This window comes from Cadophora gregata (assembly GCF_030347475.1).
Source record: "Cadophora gregata isolate MNR1 chromosome Unknown scaffold_2, whole genome shotgun sequence".
NCBI classification, from domain to species: domain Eukaryota; kingdom Fungi; phylum Ascomycota; class Leotiomycetes; order Helotiales; family Ploettnerulaceae; genus Cadophora; species Cadophora gregata.
The window spans coordinates 3,333,358-3,356,982 of record NW_026695925.1 but is presented as its reverse complement, the minus strand read 5'-3'; the positions used below and the strand labels follow the sequence as shown (position 1 = coordinate 3,356,982).

The 23,625-nt window shown below is 49.4% G+C and overlaps 4 protein-coding genes across 5 annotated transcripts; 3 read left to right on the top strand and 1 right to left on the bottom strand.

Moving 5' to 3' along the window:
- Nucleotides 1-546: 546 nt before the first annotated feature.
- Nucleotides 547-8,662, top strand: ONS95_008378 (uncharacterized protein). Of its 2 annotated transcripts, XM_058501932.1 has the most exons (14): nt 547-1,380; nt 1,575-2,732; nt 2,843-4,265; nt 4,315-4,401; nt 4,519-4,679; nt 4,756-4,823; nt 4,887-4,922; nt 5,257-5,278; nt 5,332-5,666; nt 5,726-6,354; nt 6,545-6,611; nt 7,206-7,749; nt 7,818-7,903; nt 7,975-8,662. In XM_058501932.1, exons 1-12 carry the CDS (start codon nt 1,039-1,041, stop codon nt 7,558-7,560), a joined length of 4,683 nt encoding a protein of 1,560 aa, XP_058363254.1. In that variant the 5' UTR covers nt 547-1,038; the 3' UTR covers nt 7,561-7,749; nt 7,818-7,903; nt 7,975-8,662. The 2 variants fall into 2 exon arrangements, with proteins under 2 accessions (XP_058363254.1, XP_058363253.1); XM_058501931.1 differs by lacking the exons at nt 7,818-7,903; nt 7,975-8,662 and having other exon boundaries at nt 5,726-6,611; nt 7,206-7,530.
- A 2,548-nt stretch (nt 8,663-11,210) lies between these two features.
- On the bottom strand, nt 11,211-12,983 carry ONS95_008377 (uncharacterized protein). The gene is made up of 3 exons (XM_058501930.1): nt 12,960-12,983; nt 11,377-12,886; nt 11,211-11,327 (listed from the first exon to the last, which is right to left on the bottom strand). Exon 2 carries the CDS (start codon nt 12,772-12,774, stop codon nt 11,977-11,979), a length of 798 nt encoding a protein of 265 aa, XP_058363252.1. The 5' UTR covers nt 12,775-12,886; nt 12,960-12,983; the 3' UTR covers nt 11,211-11,327; nt 11,377-11,976.
- A 3,241-nt stretch (nt 12,984-16,224) lies between these two features.
- On the top strand, nt 16,225-16,542 carry ONS95_008376 (uncharacterized protein; the record flags this gene model as incomplete). Its single annotated transcript, XM_058501929.1, has 1 exon — nt 16,225-16,542. One exon carries the CDS (start codon nt 16,225-16,227, stop codon nt 16,540-16,542), a length of 318 nt encoding a protein of 105 aa, XP_058363251.1.
- Nucleotides 16,543-20,483: 3,941 nt separating this feature from the next.
- On the top strand, nt 20,484-22,489 carry ONS95_008375 (uncharacterized protein; the record flags this gene model as incomplete). The annotated part of the gene is made up of 5 exons (XM_058501928.1): nt 20,484-20,654; nt 20,706-20,913; nt 20,963-21,424; nt 21,476-21,712; nt 21,762-22,489. 5 exons carry the CDS (start codon nt 20,484-20,486, stop codon nt 22,487-22,489), a joined length of 1,806 nt encoding a protein of 601 aa, XP_058363250.1.
- Between the last annotated feature and the right edge of the window lie 1,136 nt (nt 22,490-23,625).

Here is a 23,625-nt window from a genome sequence, read left to right as displayed (position 1 = left end):
CATACCCTAGCAATACCCAATCTTCCACATCCTTGCCCCTCCAGCTCTTGCATTGTTTGCATTGCTTCCCCAGCCAGGGGCTTGGAGTTGTGTTCCGCAGATCGGAAGGACAAATACCAGAATTCATCTGAAGGTTGGAATTTGTAGATTGCTGTCACACAAATGGGTGCACAATGAATGATTAAATGGCGGATCAGGTACCGCGGTACTTCACCGTGTAGGTAGTGTGAATTGTGAAGGCAGGACAGGAAGGGAAGAAGGCATAAATGTCTACGAATCTTACTCGCCACTTTTTCTGTCGGACTCGAGTCAGGTCTTCTTTCTACGAGGGCAAGAAATCAGCTTGACCGCTAGAAAAGAGTAGCAGTACATACCAAAGCAGCGCGGCATACTCTGAAGCTCGAAAGCGGGCTGCATTACCTGCTTTGTCAGACGGAATACATGTAGTGCAGCTAGTTGCATCACTGTCGGAGCAAGCTAGTCTTAATCCCGACATGAGCTACCTATTCGCCGATCCAGAACTTTACCTTTGCTCGCCTTACCTAACGGCCGAGTTGAGCCTCTGACGACAGGATTGCATTGCAGCCATTGCATTGTTTTGCATTCTTTTTGTTTGGACGGCTACTTTGGCCACGACGACAGAGAAGGTTATAAATAAGTGAGCTTGTATTTTGTACTGCGATTTCTTCGCGACTCTGCGACTTTGCGACTGTGCGACTTCTGCGATAGTTGGGCGGGTTGACGACCGACAGGCCGGCAGGCAGCAAGAAGTCAATATTAGCTTTCCACCCACCAAGGACGATACAGCACTCTACGACTGAATCAATAAGGAGGGCAAAACAGAGAAACACTGCATTTTATTCGAGCGGACCATTTCGAAGAAGGAAGGCCATTGCAGCTGGAAAGTCATTCCACTCAGGTCTCGAATTGAACCAGAATACCTACATTCCCACATACACGCAAAGGGCAAAACACCTGCCTGTACCCGGCACCGAGCTCTCACTCTGGCACACCGGCAGCCAGCACCCAAATGCCATAATGTCGACCCAACGAATCCTCTCCACCGGCTCCATAACCGGATTCCATACTCGACCCAACGCCTCCTCACTCTTCCCCTCCTCTGAGAACGTCCTCGACTATGGCAGCCACTACCTCTCCTCCTCCCCCTCTACAGCCAACCACCAGCCCTTTTGCGGCAACAGCGAAGGCTGGGGTCCGCTGAGCCCGCACAGATATGATTTCACGCCGTGCTTTATGGACGTGTGGGTTTCGAGCGTGGCGGTTTATGGGATTCTGTTTGGGTTGGTGGCCGTGTGGTGGTTGGTGAGGAGGAAGACGAGGGCGCAGGTGCTGAAGGATTGGCATTTTTGGGTTAAGCAGGTATGTTTTTGGGGGTAGTTTTCTTTTCTCCTGGGTGTAGGTAGTGGGGTTTGGTGGGGTTTTGGGGAGAGTAGGGAAGGGAAGGCCACAAGAGAAAGGGAACATAGCGGAGGGAACGGAATTGGGGATTTGTTGCCAGAGGAGAACAAGGGCGGGATTGGAGCAGGGGAGTGGCCGTTTACTGACTCTAACAGGTCCTTATAATTGCAATTGGCATCTGCGTATCCCTCCAGCTACTTTTCCAAGTCCTCAATTATCCGGATGTATGGGCAGGAGACTTCCGGTTCTGGACAAGCATATTGACAATTTTATCTCTGGGCGTTATATTCACAATTCAATGGCTCGAGCACGATAGGTTACGGAATCCTAATGGCGTTGTACTATTCTACTGGCTCTTCCTCCTGATCGCCTGGTCCGTCAAGCTACGGTCCCTCGTCTCCCAACAAGTCTACCACCATCACCTACCATATTTCGTCGCATACTGTGTCGGTTTCGGACTGTCCTGGGTCGAATTCGCGCTGGAATGGTTGGTTGAGAAGAAGACGAGCGACTACCATGCCATTGGAGATGACGAGGAGTGTCCTGTTGAATACGCCACTGTTTTCTCCATCTTGACTTTCAGCTGGATGACGCCTATGATGCGCTACGGTTACAAGAAATTCCTTACTGAAGACGATCTCTGGAATCTGGCAAAACGAGACACCACGAAAGCAACTGGTACGGTATTCCAGGAAGCATGGGACTATGAGCTCGAGCATAAGAAGAACCCCAGTCTCTGGATCGCCCTCTTCCATTCCTTCTCCGGCCCGTACTTCAGAGGTTCGCTGTTCAAAACTGTCTCTGATACCCTGGCTTTTATCCAACCGCAATTGCTGAGATTGTTGATCAAATTCGTTGCCTCGTACAAGAAGAGCAATCCAAATCCACCGGAACCGCCCATCAGAGGTGTAGCCATCGCGCTCGCCATGTTTGCCGTCTCAGTTGGTCAAACTATGGCTTTACACCAGTATTTCCAACGAGCTTTCGAGACAGGAATGCGTATCAAGACCGCTCTGACAGCAGCCATCTATGGCAAATCATTGAAACTGTCCAATGAAGGTCGAGCCTCGAAATCTACTGGTGATATCGTCAATTATATGGCGGTTGATACGCAGAGATTGCAGGATTTGACGCAGTATGGCCAACAGCTTTGGAGTGCGCCGTATCAGATTATTCTGTGTATGGCTAGTTTGTATCAACTTGTGGGATTGAGCATGCTGGCTGGTGTGGGCGCGATGATTCTTATGATTCCGATTAATGGGCTGATTGCGAGGTTGATGAAGACTTTGCAGAAGGAGCAGATGAAGAATAAGGTATGTTGATTTTGGGATTTTAGCGAAGCGTGATATTGTCTACGAGTGTTGTTGAAGACTTGAGTTCCTTTTATGGAAGGAAAATGTTTGACTGACAATTCAATCAACAGGATCAAAGAACAAGACTCATTGCCGAGATCATCAACAACATGAAGAGTATCAAACTGTATGCTTGGGGCAGTGCTTTCATGCAGAAACTCAACTATGTACGAAACGACCTGGAGCTCAAGACCCTCAGAAAGATTGGTGCTGCTCAATCTGTGGCCAATTTCACTTGGTCCACCACTCCTTTCCTGGTCTCTTGCTCGACTTTTACCGTCTTCGTCTTGACTCAAGATACACCATTGACCACCGACATTGTGTTCCCAGCTTTGACGCTTTTCAACCTTCTTACTTTCCCTCTGGCAATCTTACCTATGGTCATCACATCCATCATCGAAGCTTCCGTTGCAATTGGACGATTGACTGCTTTCTTCACTGCCGAGGAACTTCAACCTGACGCCGTTATCCTCAAAGGTCCCGTTGACGAGAATGGCGAAGAGTCACTGAAGATTCGCGATGGGACGTTCTCTTGGGACAGACATTCCGGGAAGAATGCTTTGGAAGATATCAACTTCACTGCTTCCAAAGGCGAGCTTACCTGCATCGTTGGAAGAGTTGGAGCTGGAAAGTCTTCCTTCTTACAGGCTCTCCTTGGAGATTTGTGGAAGGTTCAAGGTACCGTCACTGTCCACGGACAGACCGCGTATGTGGCTCAGCAAGCTTGGGTCATGAATGCCAGTGTCAAGGAGAACATCTGCTTTGGCCACAAGTTCGATCCTGTCTTCTACGATAAGTGTATCAAGGCTTGTGCATTGACTGAGGATTTTGCGCAGCTGCCTGATGGTGACGAGACTGAAGTTGGGGAACGCGGAATCTCACTTTCTGGAGGTCAGAAGGCTCGATTGACTCTCGCGCGAGCTGTGTATGCCAGAGCTGATATCTATCTACTTGACGACTGTCTATCAGCTGTTGATCAACACGTTGGAAGACATCTGATTGAGAATGTTTTGGGACCGAACGGATTGCTCAGTGGAAAGACGAGAGTCTTAGCCACCAACTCCATTCCCGTTTTGATGGAGGCCGATTTTATTTGCCTCATCAGAGAGGGAAGAATCACTGAGCGTGGAACTTACAATCAAGTCATGGCCATGAAGGGAGATATCGCAAACCTGATCAAGACAAATAGCAACAATCAAGATACTGAGTCAGAGACAACTTCCAGCACTTCTTCGACAATCATTGATGTGGAACAAACAGACAAGGATGAGAAGGAAGATGAGATCGAAGAGGCTCAAGAACGTTTGACTCAGCTTCAACCTATCCGACCAGGAGGAGGCTCTGGAGTTAAGAAGAGGAAAGGAAGTGCGGGAACTCTGAGACGGGCAAGCACAGCAAGTTTCAAGGGTGCTCGGGGCAAAGTTCGAGATGAAGAAGAGGGGCATAAAGGCAAGAACAAGGAGTTCTTTGAGCAGGGGAGGGTCAAATGGGACGGTATGTTTCCCGGTTCCCGGTGCGCATCCTTGACTGACTTGCATACTAGTTTACGCCGAATATGCAAAGACGAGCAATTTGTTTGCGGTAGCTATCTATGGTCTGATGCTGGTAGGCGGACAAACAGCACAAGTCGGTAAGTCACATTTACCTTGGCTCAAGCATGCTTAAGCGTTCTCTTGTTCATGCACGATTCTCCCAGAACGGCCACTCTTGCGACATCTCTCTGTATGAAGATTACTGACTCTTGCAGCTGGAAATGTTTGGCTGAAGAAATGGGCCGACATGAATAGTGCCACAGGCAAGAATCCAGACGTCGGCAAGTATATCGGGGTGTACTTTGCCTTCGGCATTGGTGGTGCTCTACTTGTCGTTATCCAAACCTTGATCCTTTGGATCTTCTGTTCTATCGAGGTAAGTTGCTCTGATGTCGGGATTCTGCATGCATGTAGATGCAGCCACGAACGGAAACTAAAATGGTTCCCGCTAGGCATCACGGAAACTTCACGAGAGGATGGCTTTTGCCATTTTCAGGTCGCCGATGAGCTTCTTCGAGACGTGAGTTTGAGTGACCCTTGTAGCTGACGAGGCTTCGTACGACAGTGACTAATCGTAGAGTAGAACCCCGGCTGGGCGTATTCTCAACAGATTCTCAAGGTTCGTTTGCTTCGCTATCCTTGCACTCCTTCGTTCCAAAGTCCTGGGATGGACAATAACCATGGTTATTGACCGCCATGGGCGGTTCCTCCTTCCTTCTCAATCGTCTTTTCCTCCGGGGGTGACGGAGCTTGCATAAAGCTTGAATCGAGAATTCTCGATTCAATCGCTTTTGTGGTGCCACCAAGTGGTTTGGACACTCCGCAGCTATGCATCGAGCATGGTGCATATGCACTCTCTGTCACCATAGCTCATTCGTCGACTTGTATGCTGTGCTCCCCAAAGCTGTTCCGATTTTGCATCGCTGTTTTAACTGACTCCAATCGCCATGTAGCGATATTTACCGGGTAGACGAAGTGAGTTTATCTGTACTACCAACCTGCTGGCTCCGGTTATTGACAGCGATTAGGTCCTTGCACGCACGTTTAATATGTTATTCGTGAACAGTGCCCGCGCAATATTCACATTGGCCGTTATCTCCACGACTACCCCTGCGTTCATTGCCCTCATTATTCCCTTGGCGGCAGTGTATTACTGGGTTCAAAGATACTACCTGAGAACCTCTCGGGAACTCAAGCGTCTTGACAGTGTCAGCCGAAGCCCTATCTATGCACATTTCCAAGAGTCACTCGGTGGTATCACGACCATTCGGGCCTACAGACAACAACAACGTTTCGCCCAGGAGAACGAATGGAGGGTGGACGCCAATCTTCGTGCATACTTCCCCTCAATCAACGCGAACAGGTATGTTTTTCTAAACTCGGTGTTTCTGATCCGTTGCTTACATGACTCGCCCTGGGTAGATGGCTCGCTGTACGACTGGAATTTCTTGGTTCCATCATTATCCTCAGTGCAGCTGGCTTCGCCATTATCTCGGTGACCACAGGCGTTGAGATCGAGGACGGTATGGTCGGTCTTGCCATGTCTTATGCCCTGCAAATTACACAATCCCTGAACTGGATTGTCCGTCAAACCGTCGAGGTAGAGACGAACATCGTGTCGGTAGAACGTGTCCTCGAGTACGCACGCCTGCCAAGCGAAGCTCCCGAAGTCCTTCACCGACATCGTCCTCCAATCAGCTGGCCCGCGTCCGGCGCCGTGAACGTCAACAACTATAGCACCAGATACCGCGAGGGATTGGACCTTGTACTCAAGAACATCAACCTCGATATCAAGCCACATGAAAAGATAGGCGTTGTAGGTCGCACCGGGGCGGGGAAGTCCTCACTCACCCTGGCACTTTTCCGGATCATTGAGCCGAGTGAAGGCAATATCAGCATCGATGCATTGAACACGTCAACCATAGGGCTACTCGACTTGAGGCGCCGCTTAGCCATCATCCCACAGGATGCGGCTCTGTTCGAAGGCACGATCAGGGATAATCTGGACCCTGGCCATGTCCACGACGATACGGAACTGTGGAGCGTACTCGGTAAGTGTGCCCGCTTCCCCTTTCTATTCATTCTCGGCTTTCAATTTTCGATCCCTGGAACTCCACGGACAGGTGGAACGTGCGGTCTGGGATTTGGTCGTGGTTGTGGCTGTGGTACCTGAGTGCTCAGATCCTGCAAGCGGCGAGTCGTGCAGAAGATATATGCTAACGAATGGTTCGCGAACAACAGAACATGCCCGCCTTAAGGATCACGTCTCGAGCATGAGTGGTGGATTGGAAGCCAAGATCCAGGAAGGGTGAGTCAATGCTTTCTCTTGAGTAGTTCTGGTTGATCGATGCATTTTTCCTTACCTGCCTGTCCTTCCCCCGATCCCTCCCTCCGTCCCTGCTATGTCGTATTCGTGAGAGGGAGGGCAGAAGGGCAGCCTGTCTTCCGTTGCAGTACACTACACTCTCACCACATTTCTTCGTGCCCGAGCCAAAGCGTTGCGTAATGCGACGAGAGATTGGCCGACTTCGAGTCCGATGGAGACGACCATGTCGTGTCGGAACAGCCTGCTCCTGTTTATCGACTATCACATGCTTCTCATGTTTCACTCTTTCCCCGCTGGGTGGAATGGACGTCTTCTCTTGTGTTGTATTGCAGGCCAAAATCTCACCTAGTGTTTTCGGACATTGGTTGGGTATTTGGATTACATTACATTGGATTACACGACGTCCCCCTCAACCCCAGCTTTTCCCCTCCTCGATTTCTTTCAGCCCTGCCCTTCTCCACAAACCGCCTCTCAGCTCCAGCTACCATTCTACTCATCAAACCCAATCCTACCTTCCTCCTCCTCCTCCTCCCCCTCCTCTTAAGTGTCACAAAGCTAACTCCTTCCCCTCCCCAGCGGATCCAACCTCTCCCAAGGCCAACGCCAACTCGTATCCCTCGCTCGAGCCCTCCTCACCCCATCCAACATCCTCGTCCTCGACGAAGCCACCGCCGCCGTCGACGTCGAGACCGACGCCCTGCTGCAAACCACTCTCCGCTCCCCCTTGTTCAGCAAGCGCACTATCATCACGATCGCGCACCGCATTAATACGATCCTGGATAGCGATCGGATTGTTGTGCTTGAGGCCGGGAGGGTCAAGGAGTTTGATACGCCAGAGAGGCTGTTGGAGCAGAGGGGGGCGTTTTGGAGGTTGGTGAGGGAGGCGGGGTTGTTGGAGGGGAATGGTGGGGGGAATGGTGGTGGGAGATGAAGTGGTAGGGGGTAGGAGTTGAAGTGAAATGAATTGGGGAGATGGATGTAGATTGCATGATGGGGTGGGTGTGAGGATGTGGATGGATGCTTGGTAGGATAGATAGATGGTTAAAGAAGGGGTTTTTTGTATGTAGATTCCTAAACTTTCGCAGATGCACAAAAAATTGAGAAAATTGAAATAGTTCCTGTATGTGGGTGGTATTTCTTTTTGACACTCAATCTCAACTGTTTGGCGTCCGTTCTAAAGTCCTGTAGCTTTGTCCCATGGTATCTACCTGCCAACCTAGGGTGGCAGGTATGGATGTAAGAAAATTGATACTTTCTTCATCTGTACTTATACAGTATGTACGTATCTCATTCATTCTCGCATCCATCAATGTAAAGCTAAGAAAGCGACTGATACAAGAACGAGAAGTGCCTATCAAAATACAGTTGAGTTACTGACTGAGTGGAAGCCAAGCCAAGCCAAGCGAAGCCAAGCCAAGCGAAGCCAAGCGAAGCCAAGCGAAGCCAAGCGAAGCCAAGCGAAGCGATAAAAGCTGTGAACAGAAACGAGCCAGACTCTGGGGTACAGGTACAGGCGCAGTATGGCGGCAGTTATGGTCTTTGATGTGAGATCTTTTTTTTTTTCTTCGCGCCCCTTTTCATGTGAACTGAGTAAGAGTTATACATTGAAAGGCATATTGTGACACTTGGTGTTTGGTGTATCTTCTCTCCGTGGAGCTGTAAGCCTGTAATGGTTTGATTTGTGGGAGGTTGGGATTTGGTAGTGAATGCTGGGAAGGCTGGGGCTGGGCGCTTAGAGATAGGGAGAGAGGTTGTTGCTGTTGCTGTTGGGGTTGGTGTTGCTGTGGGTGTTGCTGCTGGTGTGGTTATGCTCCTGTTGGTGTTGGTGATACTTCTGTTTTCTGTTTTCTGTTGGTGGATGGACTCGGCTAATTCTGTTGTGTGGTGTTGTGGTGTTGATGGATTGGATGGGATGCTGTGATGTGGGATGTTGGTGGAAGTGATGTTCGTGAGTGTGTGCTAGGGTGTGTATGTGGTCCCTGCCTTCCGCCTGCAGGAGGTCTGGATGCTTGCATGAGATGTGGTATCTGCCGACTTTATTCTTATGAAGAGGATTTGGGGGGAGGGGAAGGGGAAGGGGGATTAAGATGTGGAGGTGGAGGTGGGGATGGGATGAGGCTTGCATTGGGAGGGGATGTTGGAGTGGGAGTTGGAGTGAGAATAGGGGATTCGATTGGGAGAGGGACTATTGGAGCAGAGTAGTGAGTGGGAGATGTAAAGATGAAGACGAAGAGGAAGAGAAGAGAGATGTGAGGAAGTGGATATATTAGATGAAGTTTTGGGGATGCATATTTTGTGTTCAAAGGGAAGATGTTCATTTCTTTGGATTGGAAGGGAATGTACATATTAGAGTTAGGAAACTGTCCTCCATTCAACCTCTTGTGTGGGAAGGAAGCATTCCCGAACCATTCAGCATTTCCACGAGAAACAGATCTAGAGACTATGGCAAAAAAAAAGAATGGCACTTACTCTATCATGCTAATGCATTCATTCAGCTGAGCTAGGATAAGCTCACTTCAGCTCAGCGTAGATCAGATCAGTAATCAAGTGCCCTTGTCGGAGTAACTACAGCACAAAACAAGCTCGCGTTCAAACTATTGGATAATCCCTTCACCACCCCTGGGCCTCTCCATCCGGTGAGTTGAGTTGCATTACCTACCACCTGAAAATGGCACTCTGTGACGACAAAGGGGATGTTCAATAATGCAATGCATATCAGTTAGTATATCTCAAAAGGGCAGGGAAAGCTGGATCATCGAACAGAATGTGGGGGCGGGTGGGCGTATCGAGAACTTATATGGGATTTTGATGACTTGAGATGGGGTTACACAGACATGCAGGGACCGAGTCCCCGAAAATGACTGACTTGCTTGTGAGGATTTATGGCTTTGTGACATGTGAAGACCGTGTTTGCACAATAGACAGAGACCGAGTCCATGATATGTGACGACCTAGGTTCCTTTCATAGATCATGATGAAGGGATACTGGGAATTGGGTCTATATTAGTTATCTATACAGCAAAAATGCAGAAGAAATAACGAGCATAAATCAGAAGCAAGCAAAAGCTAGGTAAGTATGCACAAAATGTCGGGGCGGGCATATCGAGAATTTATATGGCATTTTGACAGCTCAAGATCAAGTTTCACAGCATGCGGGGACTGGGTCCCCGAAACCATGTAAATAGCTCATAGCATTCGTGGTATGGGATTTTGGAAACTGGACGTAGATAGTAGAAGCGAAATTGGAGGGGAAGTGAGGTGCGGCGCCTCAAATGACAGGTAAGTGACTTACACCATTCCTTACTACGTGATGTATGTATGTAGGCTCTTGGGGAAAAATGAATTTCTTTCATGGAGGTACAGTATTAGAAATAAGAACTAGGTAGGGTGGAAGATAAGGGAATTCGTCTTGCGGAGCCCTATCTGTCTTCCTCTCTCTCTTATCTATTGAGACGGAAACTTGTATGTGGTTGTGAAAAGGTAGCTTGAGATCGATCATATTCTATACTCCACACACACACACACACACACCCCCTACCTTATGCAGGGACCGACTCCCCGATCCCGACGGAGGCTGTCTCCGTGGGCTGAGTTTGGTGGCGGACTTAGGATAGATTTAGCTCGGACGACTATAGGACAGAGAAAGGAATGGAGTTTGCTCATAAGTTCAAAGATAAGCACGGAAGCAGAAAACAGGAGCCTATCGAGCTATCTCTCTCTCGCTCTCTTTCTCTTATCTATCGAGAACTTATATGGCGTTTTGATAGCTTGAGATTGATCAGGTCATACAGCGTTGATATGCACGGACCGACTCCCCGGCGGAGGAGGGCTCCGTGGGGAAGGCATGGGGGAGGAGAGGGGGAATGTGGCGGGGAGAAGGGTTAGATGGGTTACAGTAGTAGTGAATGCTGATTGATTGACTGATTCACTGATTGATGGGATTTTGAAGTAGGAGGGGGCAGGGGGAGAGAAGAAGGAGGGGGAGCTGCATGGCTTATTGATGGCTGATGGATGAGCGGAGCTGACTGACTGGTTCACAAGGGAAGAGAAGGAGGAGAAGTATCGGAGGGAGGGGATGGGATGGGATGACACGGTAGGTTGACGGCCTGGGATCGTGGGATTGGAGTTGAGATTGAGATTGAGCCGAGTAAGTTAGGTGATTGGCAGGTATCAGAGTAGAGCTGAAATGGTTCTCTTAAATGGGTATTCAGGTCTCGCCTTCCCTTCCTTAGGGCGACCTTCATTCGAACCCCTCGTCCTCGTCCTCCTCACTATCACCAGCAGGAAATGTCCAAAATAGGAGAAGTAGGACAAAAGGAAATTCCTGCCGACATAGAAAGAGATAACCCCTTCGAGAGCTGAGAGTTGATTAAGTTAGTAACCTACCAACCAACCCACCGTAACATCCCCATTTCCATCCCAGTCCTCCTCCTGACCTCCTCCTCCCTCCCTCACCCTTCAAATAAGATAGGATAAAATAGGATGGAGTTAACATCAAGCTACGCTTTGGTGCGGTGCGTTATGTTTCATTGCGTTGTATTGCGTTGTATTCCGTACTTCCGGTGTACTTGGTTGGTGTCTTGTGTGTGTGTGTGTGTGTGTGTGTGTGTGTGTGTGTGTATGTGTGTAACTTATAGTTGTACAATGTATACAGGCAGACTGACAGACAGACAGACGGATAGATAGATAGGTATGTAGCTATTATTGAGCTGGTTATTCATGTATACATACATACATACATACATACATGCATTCATTCAAACCCATACACATGCACATACACATGGGAGCATGGAGCATGGAGCCTGTGTATGACTAGGAGGTTGAGGTTGACTCGGAACCCCAGACCCAAATCCGAATCCAGATCCCAATCTAGGGTTTTTGTAAGCTTAGAATCGGAAAGAGGGAGAGAGCGATAGAGAGCTATTGAGGGTGGAAAGTAGGGGCAAGGAGTAAGGGGCAAGGGGCCAAGGTAAGACTGAATTGAACGTAAATCATATATTGTGAGTAGAAATAGAGAGATAGAGAGATCCGTAAAAATGCCTCGCTCGCTGCTGGAGGGGAGAGGATAGGAAGGAGGGAAGAAAGGAGGAAGAAAAGAGGAGAGAGAGAGAGAGAGAGCGCCGACAAGGGTTGACTTTGGATTGGGTTGGTTCTGTGATAATTCGTGATTGTGGTAAGGTGGTGTTCTTTGTGTATATTTATAGATATGTAAATATATATCAGATTTTGATTTCCATATAGTTTTGATATCAAGACAGCGAGGTGTCGTGCGTGTGTGCGTGTGCGTGTGTGCGTGCGTGTGTGCATGCTGGGTAAGGGGAAAAGGCAAGGAAAGGAAAGGCAACTACGGAATGGAAGGATTCCTCTTTCCGATACGACGTAGGTAGGTAACGAGGTGTGATTTACAATGTAGGTAGATGTGGATTGTGTGGTACTCTACTGTATTGTACAGCATTGCAGTGCCGGTACAGTGCACTGCCGATGCAATTGACTGTAACCCCATGTAATGCAATGTAACTTCATGCAAATGCAGATGCATCCTGCCAGGGGCGTGCGTGGTCGGGGATAGGACGGGCTGGGACAGGACAGGACAGGACAGGACAGGGTAGGGCAGGACAGGACTGGACTGGATAGGGGAATGGGTTGCTTTGAGATAAATGAATAGATAGATGCATGCATGTGAAAGTAGAAAGTAGAAGGGAAGGAGGGAAGGAGGGAAAAGGGAGGGAGGGGGAAAGGGAGGGAAGTGCGGGGGTTGACATGGAGAGATGGAGAATGGAAGTGCGGGGTGAGATGGGGGATGGAGAATAGGGAATAGGGAATCGGGGAAATAGTGAAGGAGTGCGGGGTGAGATGTAGATAAGATGAGATTTAGATTTGAAGATGGGAAATAGTAATGGTAATGGTAATGGTAGATTGAGGAACTGGAGAAGTCAGAGTTTGGAACTGACACTTGTAGTGACGTACAAGATGAGAGTTTAGTGTGGGTTTGTGGAAAGATGGAAGGTCTGGAAGGTTTGGAAGGTTTGGAGGTAGGTAGGTACTTGAGTGACTTGAGGGACTTGAGTTGATGTAGTGTAATGGACTGGACTGGACTGGAGTGGACTGGACTGGACTGGCTTACGGGCTTACGTGCATACATGTTATAGTAGTAGTGTAGTATAGTGTAGTGTAGTGTAGTATAGCGTAGTATGGTGTAGTGTGGAGTTTAGAGTGGCATATGCCGAAAGTATAAAAGTGGTTTTTCAGGACGACTACTCTCGGCTGTTTGTTACTTACTTATTTACTTACTAGGAAAGAGAGAGGCAGAGGGGATAACCAACTAACCAACCAACTATCTTATCCTTCCTCAACTTACCTATTCAAAGCAGTGGATTTGTACTTTATGATAAGCTGATGATTCCCCGTTTCAGGCCTTGTTTACCTACTAAAGGTCTTTGATAAATACCCGCAGTTGCGTTACAGTCTTCAGAAGATGTAGGAGGAGGAGTACGTAGTATGTTCCATCCCATCCCATCCCATCCCACTTTCCCATTATTCTCGACCTTTCCCATTCTCGACCTCTCACTCAACCACTCAACCAACCAACCAACACTAGTTCGGAACTTGCCGAACTTCCCGCCGCCGTACAGTAAGCACCCTCACCCTCACCCTCAAGTCCGTGTGTGTATAGCATAGCGTACGAGACAGTCTTAAGTCTTGAGTCTTCAGTCTTGAGTCTTGATTGACTACTACAGTACTGACGTTCTACATACAGTACAGTACAGTAAGGTTACAGTAGAACCGACCGCTCTTACCCTCGCGAAATACTTACATGTAACTAACTTACAGTAGCACAGGTTCACACAGGTTCACACAGGTTCATACAGATGGGGAGGGGGGGGATCTAGACTGTTGGACTGTTAGGTAGACAAGACGAGACAAGCAGATAAGCAGACAAGCTAAGAAGATATGGACTGAGCCTCCTCCATCTCGCCGGTGCGGTGCACACACACGCACGCATGCTCGGCATGTATGTAATGTCGCTGGACTAAACTGAACGGCGCGGGACGATGCACGATCGATATCAGCGGTTTTCGTAGGAATAAACGAGGGAAGGGGACTTTTTCTCCTTGATACTTAATTTTTCTTTTTCTTTTATTTTTCTTTTCCTTTTTTTTTTTCTTTGACCCACAACGACGACGAGAATAGTATGCACATGTATGTAGCCAGATTTCAGATTTCAGATTTCAGATTCAGATTTCAGATGCAGATGCAGCGGGAGGGTAGGTACTAGGTAGCGAGGGTAGGTGGGTAGGTAGGTAGGTGGAGGAGGAAGTGGAGCAAGCAAGTACTGGCCTAATAGGTAGGTGTCAAAGCTGTGTGTGTGTGGCGTATGGCGTATAGCTAGCGTATGGCGTACATAACACTACATAACATTACACGTGCACACACACACACTTTCTCGATCTCCTTCTCCTCCTTCCCCCAGATAGATACCTACCTAGGTAGTCTTGAGTAGGTACGTACTGGCTCAATCGATCGATCGCCCATCGCTCATCGCCTAGAAATGCAAAGCGGTGCGGCGGCGGCGGCAAGGTCGGGAATACTGGGCGGCAGAAAGATTTGGTTGGGTGAGATGGGCGAGATGGGGTTCTTTTGGTGGATGATTTGGTGGTGATGACGAAAACAGGGGAAGGGGGAGGGAAAGAGGGGGAGGGGAGGGAAGGAGGGGATTGCCAGGTAAGGTACGGAACAGAGGTATCTCCTTCAGCCGGACGGTGTTCCGCGAGACATACATACATGTCAAGAAGAAAAAGAAAGGAAGAAGAAAAAGCAAGCAATACTGCATGAATCTTTTTGTGGTAGTAGTGAGAAAGCCTTCCGTCAAGGGAGACGAGAGGAGAGGAGGGGGAGAAGGGGGCTTGGGGCTTGGGGCTTGGTGCTTGGGGCTTGGTGGTGGGTGGGTGCGGACCGTGTAGACAGACTAAGATAGTCGAGTCGAGGTTGGGTTTTCCCCACAGTATTGCCTGCAGTCCCTGTGTGTGGCATAAATGGGGGGAAGGGAGGGGTGTGGTACAGTACACACCTAGCCAGATGGATGGATGAGTACCTACCTACCTTAGTGAGCCAGCGCTTGGAGAAGAAAGTACTAGTGTCTCAGGAGAGAGAGAGAGAGAGACAGAGCAGATGGTGAAAAATTGGCGCGGTAAGCCCCCCTTCCCCTTCTATGCACGACACTCGTTCTGGACTACAGGTGTCCAAAGTAGGCCTTCCGGGCTCTTTGTCTTCTTTTCTTTTTTTTTTCCCTTCCTCTTTTTGGTGATTTTTCAGGGTTCTTTTCCATGGGATTCTTTTTTTTTTTCGTGTGCCAGTACAGTATCTGGGATGCGAGACAGGGGGGCCGTTACGGAGGTGGCGTCGATGGGGGCGTCCGTCCGTAGATCGTGAGGAGGGGAGGAAGGGGAAAGGAGGGTCCAGATTTCGCCAGACTGACTGACTGACGAGTTGGTCGTTGATGTTTCGCATCGCTCCAATATGCCGTTTGATCTTTGTTTTTTATTTTTGGTTCTTAGCTGCTGGCTGGCTGGCTGGCTGGCGCCATTTTCTTTTGTGTGTGTATGAACCGAACCATCCTTTGTAGTCGGATGGAGCAGTTGTTTGCCTCGGGAGAGGGAGGGGGAAGGGCTGGGACCTACGGCAGTACTTTACGGGACATTTCAACCGCGCTTCTTTGTCGCCAGGATTCTCCTCTCTCCTCTCTGCACAGGTCTCACCTCTCACTCACAGCAAGCAACTGAGCAACAACGCTTTAGACTTTCAATAGAATAGAAAAATCTTCCTGGATGCCTGCTTGCCTGGTAAGACAATTGACAACTGTCTCTACTTACAACCCTGACTCGAAGCGATGCTACTCTGCTTTCCAAAACGTAAAGCCTGGTTCGTGTTTGATTGTCCACACCCATATACCGCGTATGCTATAGCCATATCCCCCGACCATTATATGGTCCGTACCTGAGGTATGGCCACCTGGAAATATAACAAGCATACCTAGGTACTATTACTATTACTATTACAGGTACTTTTACCAAACAGTGGGAAGTTTCCCTCGCGCCCCCCACGTGTGGAAACAGGTAGGTAGGTACATGCGCTCGATCTGTAATTACGACAGAACTCAATGCGTGCGTGGACCACAGTCCCATATAAACGCACACATACCTAAACTGCACAAACCCCTTTGCTACCCCCACGTGTTGGAACTTTCCATGCTGCTTCCCCGCGATGCTGTACAACAAGCTGAGACCCGACAGGCACTTGCCCGTCGCATGATCTGTGAGTTACAGTATTTCGAGATTGACAATATCAAGTTGACGATGCGTTCGTGCGAAATATTGATGCTCGTGCAAAGCTTGCTGCTATACCGACGACGATATCGATAATACCCCGCCCGTCCGCCCACGCTCTTCTCTAGTGAAGGCTTGAGCGCCAAATGAACGGAAGAGAACTCCGTCCCTCTCTCACCACTCTCGCCCGTCGTCAATAAAAACATCAAGGCCAGCCGCTGTCTCTGCTATCAACTGACGACGACACCCCCTCCTTGCATCTCAATCCCATGTTCAACAAAATACCACCTCCAAGACCGACCTTGGGTTGTACAACACTGACTGCAGCCCATCCATCCCGTCCGTCAAACCGCGGGACTCCTCCTCCCCTTCCGCGATCCAATGATCGCTCCCTGACGGGCAAGACACCTCGAAGCCACATCGCTGCAGCAAGCTCCACACTTGTTCCCAAAATTCTCTCTCTCTCTCTCTCTCTCTCTCTCTCTCAGGTTGTTTTTCCCTGCCGCCGCCAAAGTTGCGAGGGAGGGGAAGTAAACTTGTCACATTTGGCGAACACGACAAAAAAACGGGTACCAGATCTGATCTGATCTGTGTGAGATCGCCACTACCCGTTGACAGGGCTGAGAATTTATGTCAAAAAGCGGAAATATAAAAATTGGGAAAAGGTACGGCCCCTTAGCGCGAAAATAAAAAATAAGGAGCCCTTGTTTTTCTTTTCTTTTCGTTCGGTGCGAACTATTTTATTTTCCTTTTTTTTTCTTAGCTACTCTACCTAGCGAGCGAGCGTTCCGACTTTAGGGGGGATTGGCAACGGCAAAACCCTAAGGTTAAGTCGAAACAACATCCGACGGCCGAGGGGCAAAGGGCAAAAAGCAAACAAAGTCTCGACTCACTCACTCCGAGCTCTCACTCACGCTGTCCCCCTCAACTCGATTCTCGCTGACTGCTATTTCAACAAACAGAGAGAAAGCGGATGTACGAGCCTGACCACTGAGAATTGTACCTGACCACGCACAGCAGTGGATCAATGCTCCCGGGCTTAACGTCCCTGCCACCCGTCGTCCAATAGCGCGTCTGCTGGATCACCCCCCCATTCTTCCTATCATCCATCATCCATCTTCCTCGGCCTCTGCCTCTGCCCAGGTTGTTGTTGATTTCGCTTCGCTTCTCGCCGTGTTTTGCCCAATGTAGGTGATTCTATGGTTTGCGGTATGCAGTAGCTTCTCTGCGAGTATTTCTTTCTTGCCTTGCCTTGCCTTGCCTTGCCTTGCCTTGCCTTGTCTTGCTTCACTGCTGCAATGCATGTCTCTCAGTAGTCAGCATCCACCAATACGATCGACGTCAGGGCAGCTTGGCAGGTGTGCTCGCTGCTGTCAGATGCAAATCTTAGTTTCAGGCTTGGGCTTGGGGTTAGCTTAGAGTGAGGATTTAGGGATTTAGTCGGTCGGCCTCGGGACGGCTGACGGGTAGCTAACAGGGCAGGGTGCTCAGTGCAGTCCAGCCTGTGCGCCTAGTAGTAGTCTGGTGTGAAGTATTTCCTTCCTAGTGTGCCAGCACTGAGCACTGGCCACTCGCCCACTGCCCACCACTACACTAAGTTAGCTGCCGCACCGGCCGCATCAAGCTTACCGCACTACGAGTACGCTGCCAACCCTGGACGACATCACTGCACTGCACTGCACTGCACTGCACTGCACTGCTCTGAACTGAACCGACCTTCACTCCACCACTCCACCACTCCACCACACTCGCTCACTCACTCACTCCACTGCGCCCAAATCCACTCGCTTCTTTGCTCCTTTCCTACTGTATGGGCAAGGTCAACCCCTCACTTTTCTCGCTGGCAAGAACGAACCCCTGGTCTGCGTCTGCGCAAACAAAGAAAACAGAACTCAACAGATGCTGTGGCCACCGCCCAACCCTGTGGACCAATGTTGTATCCAGGAAATTGTACACGATTCATGCGCTCGACAATTAGGGCAGGTACTCTTCCTGCCAATAATGAACTCTGCGATGCAGGCAGGTCTTGGGTGGGGAGGCAGGATGGATGTGCCTGCCAGTAAGCCGCCGAGTGAGCTGGTGCAAAGCAGAAGCAGAAGCAGGAGCAGAAGCGGACGTGTTGTGTTGTGCCTTTCGTGCTGTATGTGTGCTCTGCAGCAGCTCATCCAGGAACCCGCCCTGCCCCCAACATGCCCCTCCGTCCACTCCTCACGAATAGACTTACTCCCGTCACCCGCCCGTGGCAGAGGATCCCCCTCTCCCTTGCCGCCAACCGATACACGTTACTCACTCAGTCACTCTGCTATGATCCACAGGAGTATTTCACCCTTCCGAGTGGCCAGTGGCCAGTGGCCAAGTACAATTCGGCTGTGCCTGTCGCTGATTGGCGGGCAGACCAGTAGTTGACCCAAACTGCTGGAAGGTGCAGCAGGGCAGGCAGGACAGGCAGGACAGGCAGGGCAGACAGGACAGGCAGGACAGGCAGGGTAGGCTTGGTAAATTGGACTCTGCTGTGTTTTGCATGTCCCTCGTCCCTCGCCCCTCGTCCCTCGCCCCTCGTCCCTCGCTGCTTCAACAGTGTTTGTCTGCTGGCTGGCTGTTCTACTGTACGAGTACGCTGGCTGGGCGCTCGTCTGCGCTCTTCTGTGCTCTCCAGTTGTCGTACTGCATCCCTACACTGCCTCTTATGTTCGCCAAACTCTTCATTATTATGCAATCATAATCATTGATAGGATAGACATCACACAACAGTGAACACTGCAGTAACAGCACAGCAGAGCAGAGCAAAGGCGACGCAATTTTTGAATCGGTGCTGCGAGAGCAGAAGCCAGTAGTCACAGTGCTTAGCTATCTGTGTCTGTCCCATGGTGGTTTGTGTACGGGTCTATCGGCCCCTCCCCTGAGTCTTTCTGTTCGAGCCTTGCATGTTGCTGCTTTCGTACCTTGTCGGCTGGTTCCTTGGAATCACAGGCCGGCTCGGCACCCCATCATCCACCATACAAACCACGAGGGATTTGCGTTCAGGATGTTCTTTCTCACGCGGCCTTGTGCGGAACTCTATATTTTCGTGCATTCGCGCCGCAGCACACTCCTGCTGCTTTTCATCTGAAAAACCATGGCCAGATCTGTCATTTCTCCCACCACTCCGAAAGATCGATCGGAGGATAATTAGAACTGACGGCCCACTTCATCTCTCACTTTCCTTCTTACCAGAACCGCAGTAATTTACCTCGGACCACAATCTGAGTTTGAGGTCGCTGGTCTTACTTCGTGTCCTGTTTAGGGACATTTCGGGTTGTTCCAGGGTCTCGACGCAGTTCGAGTGTCGTCGCCTCAACTGTTGCCCGGCATCAACGAGGACACAGGTCCACACACAGATTACTACTACTTACTCTCTTTGTACGTACGGGGGTTTGGCTTGGAGTATTGCAGCCTTGGAGTACGTACCTGCTGCCTCATCCAAACAAGACAGGCATTCGAGGCTCGTCGACTACTGCTGGCTTCCGCTACAGTAAGGGCGGCGGATGTCTCACACGCCCGTTCGGGAGCGTGTGATTATAGAGGGGTAGGGCAATCAAACACAGCAGCTGGCGCAAGTCCAAGTCGAAGTCCAAGCCATAGCCTTCATCGCATTCCACAGCCCAGACCAAGCAAATAAGCCAAAGGGATGCGAAGTGTTCCTCCCTTGCGACTGTCTTCCTATCTTTTCGCATATCGCATGCTCAGCCATCGCCGTCATCGTTCCAGCTCTGAGTTCAAAATCTCCAGCAGCTGTTCTCAACATCAGCTCACCAGTTTCACCAGGAGGACACATCCGGCCCAATCGGTCTAGACGGGTGCTGTCTCGGGAAGGAAAACATAGTCTCGGTCGGGATCTGCCTTACTTTGCCCTAGCTAGCTGACAGCCACGCCACAAGCCTTCTGCTGTATCGATATCCCATGGTTGCATTATCATAATCAACCCAGGTCCCAGCTTCTCCACACGAGCCTACTTTTGGTTTCTCGTTTGTGCAACATTTGGGCCAACACCCATTACAAACGCCACTGTCCACCCCAGCACAAAAGAGCAGCAGATCAATCCAACCCACCACTCAGCTGCTAGCTCGACATATATTCTCCGAGAGGATAACCTTCCCTGATCAACAGTTCGTCAGCTTGCTTTTTCTTCTTCCATGTCATGTCTAGAACACAATAATCAATCCCCTCCTCTGTCTCAGTGCATCGTCTCGAGCTACAGCCACCATCCAAATCCCCTGCACATCACTAGCATCTGTCTGCATGCATGTTGTGAATTAAACTAATATCTTGTCCCGCCGGTCTAGCGCCCTGAATCCACACTGCAGGCATCACATCCGCTCCACTCTGCCGGGCCCTGATACATCTATCTAGATCTCTCTCCCTCTCTGTCTGAATCTACATCCTCGTTTTATGATCTCCAATACGACAACTCGACTTGAACATCACACCGCCGTTCAGTCACATACAGCCTGACATTCTTCATTACCGGTGTCTGGTATATATCATCAAAATGGTTCAACAACATCCTGGCGGACCTCCCTTACAACAGGGGGCTTTCTATCCTCAAAGGGAGAGTGATTGGTCTCGAAATGACCGAAACACATTCCTGGATACAACTCAGGAACCTCGACTCCCAAATATCCCTATCGTACAGCGTCGCCATGAACCAGCAATTCCAGCGGTTAGTCCTTCCACTCATCAATGACGATGTCATCGGGCTGACAGATTCAAGACAATCGATTCGGCATTGAAGGACCACTGTGGTATTTCAGGTCTCAAAAGATGGGCTTTGATTGTTCAGACAGACTTGCCTGAACCCCGGATTTTCACTTCCCAATCTCTGAGGCCATATCGGGATCAGTTCTTTACGGAGCAATTTAGAGATTCGTTTATGAGCAGTGCATTGAAAGCAGAAGCACGAGAAGGATATCAAGGCTCCCGTATGACCTTACGCCAATTGGAGATTATAGTTGCTAATGGACTCTCTAGTGTATCATCAAGATGGGGGCATGTACAGCGAGTTTGAGTTGGAGGGCAAATATGATACTCGGAAACAGAGCAGTGGATCGGAGATCAGTCAACGACACTACCGGAAGGCCAGGTCGGAAGATTCAGAGGGTTCTGTCGGTGTGAAGAGGAAACGCAAGGGGTACGGGAGTCAATACAGAGAGAAGTCCAGCGAGGAGATCCCCGTCGCCCAATCGACGACGAGGCATGATATGGAGATTGGCGACGATGCAAAAGTGGATGCGTACTACAGACAGCGCTTCAAGGATATGCAACAGACGGCGTGCAAAATCATAGGGAAGGTGTTTGTCAAGCTGCTGGAACCTAAGAAGCAGACGCACCATCCATACACCAAAGGAGACGAGAATGCCCCTCCATGGTGGCCAAGCACTACTGGCAAAGATGCTTGTCGGCACAAGGAACCTGACCATCTTCTGAAACATGGTAAGTACCTCTCGATTGTGGATCACTTCCATTATGCTAACCTCAAATCAGAACGGATCCAGCTTCTGGCTCACATCATCCAGATGATTGTTAAACCAACAGACAAGCAGCACCCATGTATTCAAAAGTTGGATCTCAATGTCAAGAAACTTGAAAGTGCTACCATGGAAATGATGTCGCCGTGGTTTTCCGACAAGGAGAATCCAGGACATGAGTTGAGGAGGCCGTTTTTGAAGGAGATTTTCAAGGTGGCCAAAATTCAGGAACGATACAAGCGGGGTGAAATAGGTTTGTCTCCCATAACCGTCACTGACGTCTCAAGACTAATCAGAACCAGATGGCACAACCATCGTTCCTGTTCGATATGGTGAAAGCATTGCTCTTGAAGATGACTCAGAAGGAGATGGTGAAAACTATCAACCTGAGCAAGAAGATGGTACCGTCAACAATTCGACGCAGGTGCCAACACCAGAGAGTCTCGTTTCGCCATCGATGAGTCAGCACCAACAATTCCAACAAGCCGACGACCACAGCATGCGGTCGATGCGTGCCGGCCTCCCAATGCGCTACAACGCCCCAATGGATCAAATGGGGTACGAGGACCAAACTTTCCGCGGTATGAACCAATACCAACCACACAGCCCAACCACCATCGACCCGAGTCGTCGGAGTTACATCCCCCCACCCGTCTTCCCCAGTCCCCAGCAAAGCATGTTCTCAACCGGATGGACCAACCCAGTCTCTTCAGCACCAGCAACCCAATACTACACCACATCACCGCAATCATCAATCGGGCCATTCCTACCTCTGCCCCAGCCTCAGACTACTCACATGAGCCAGCCGGTCCATTCGTTCGGCGACGGCTTGACGAGATATGATACTAGTCCTGCGATGGGCAGTCAAGTCCGGACAGGTAGTCTAGGCCATCCGCACCATCAGATGCCGAACCCGGCTGCGTTTCAGGATTACTTGAATTCGGATAATGGTCAGTTTGGGCAGCATCCTGATCTGAAGGATGATCATCAGCAGCATCAGCATCAGCATCATCTCCACCAGCAGAATTGAGCAAGGGAATTTCTCCACTTCGGGTTTTGCTGGTTCTGGAGGGTTCTCACGATCAAAAAATACGGAGGCAGCATCTTTAGCGTATACCCCATCCCTCATCCATCATTCTCTCACTTGCTCTCGTCATCCAGGGGGGTCCGATCCGGGTCTGGTTGTGCATGCAAGCATTGTTGTTCGTCATCTATCGGGATGGAGGCATGCCATATCATCTGGTCGTTCTATCTCCTACCTTCCATCTTCTATTCTTCTTTCATTCGGCCCACCTCAGCCAAAACACAGAGGCTTTTTTTAAGACATTTTAATTTTATCACCATTTTACCCACCTACCACCATTCAATCAGTCAGTACTTATCTATCTACCTACCACTACAACGCAACACAACACACACGTCCTGTTGGATGGACACCCGAACCCAACCAACGCTACGACCGTTCAGATTATTTACATACATATACATTACATACATCGTCAGCGTATCAGCGTTTCAGCCTCCAGCGTTTCAGCGTCTTCCACACACATTTATATTTTAATCACGCTTTTTTCATTCATTCGTTTACATTCATCAATACAACAACCTTACGCCAACCAGCTAACGAGCTAGCGAGCGAGCGAAGCGAAGCGAGCATTTTCCAGTCTGTTTTGTTCCGGTTTTTTTTTTTGGTTTTTTTTTCACGGATTTTTTTTTTTTTTTTTTGGTTTTTTTTGGTTTTTTTATGTTCTATGATTCTTTTAAATTCTCATTTTCTTTTTGCTTCTTCCCCTGAGAGTCCGGACATACCTGGGATAGGATGGGATGCGATGGGTTCGGGATGGGCGTGCAAAGTAAAGCATGGGAAAGAAAGCATGGGATATGATAGTTGGGAAAGCATGGGATTAAACCAACCTAGGAATGCAGCAATGGGATAAGATACGATACGATGAGATAAGATAGCGAGGGGGCCCTGGTCTGGGTTTGGTTACATGGTATGTTTTTTGTTTAGCTTGTTTAGCTTTGTTTAGTTTTGAGTGGTTTGGTTTGGTTTGGTTTAGCTAGCTAGCTAGGTAGGTAGTTCTAGTTCTAGTTTGAAGATTGAAGATGAAGTTGAAGATTGAAGATTTGAAGTTGAAGTTTGAAGTTTGAAGATTGAAGTTTGTG

Coding starts and splice junctions, on each gene's coding strand:
- ONS95_008378 (XM_058501932.1), top strand. CDS start 1,039: ATGTCGACCCAACGAATCCTCTCCACCGGCTCCATAACCGGATTCCAT. Junction 5,667..5,725: donor CCCTCAATCAACGCGAACAG/GTATGTTTTTCT, acceptor CGCCCTGGGTAG/ATGGCTCGCTGTACGACTGG. Junction 6,355..6,544: donor GGAACTGTGGAGCGTACTCG/GTAAGTGTGCCC, acceptor CGCGAACAACAG/AACATGCCCGCCTTAAGGAT.
- ONS95_008377 (XM_058501930.1), bottom strand. CDS start 12,774: ATGTATGCACGTAAGCCCGTAAGCCAGTCCAGTCCAGTCCACTCCAGT.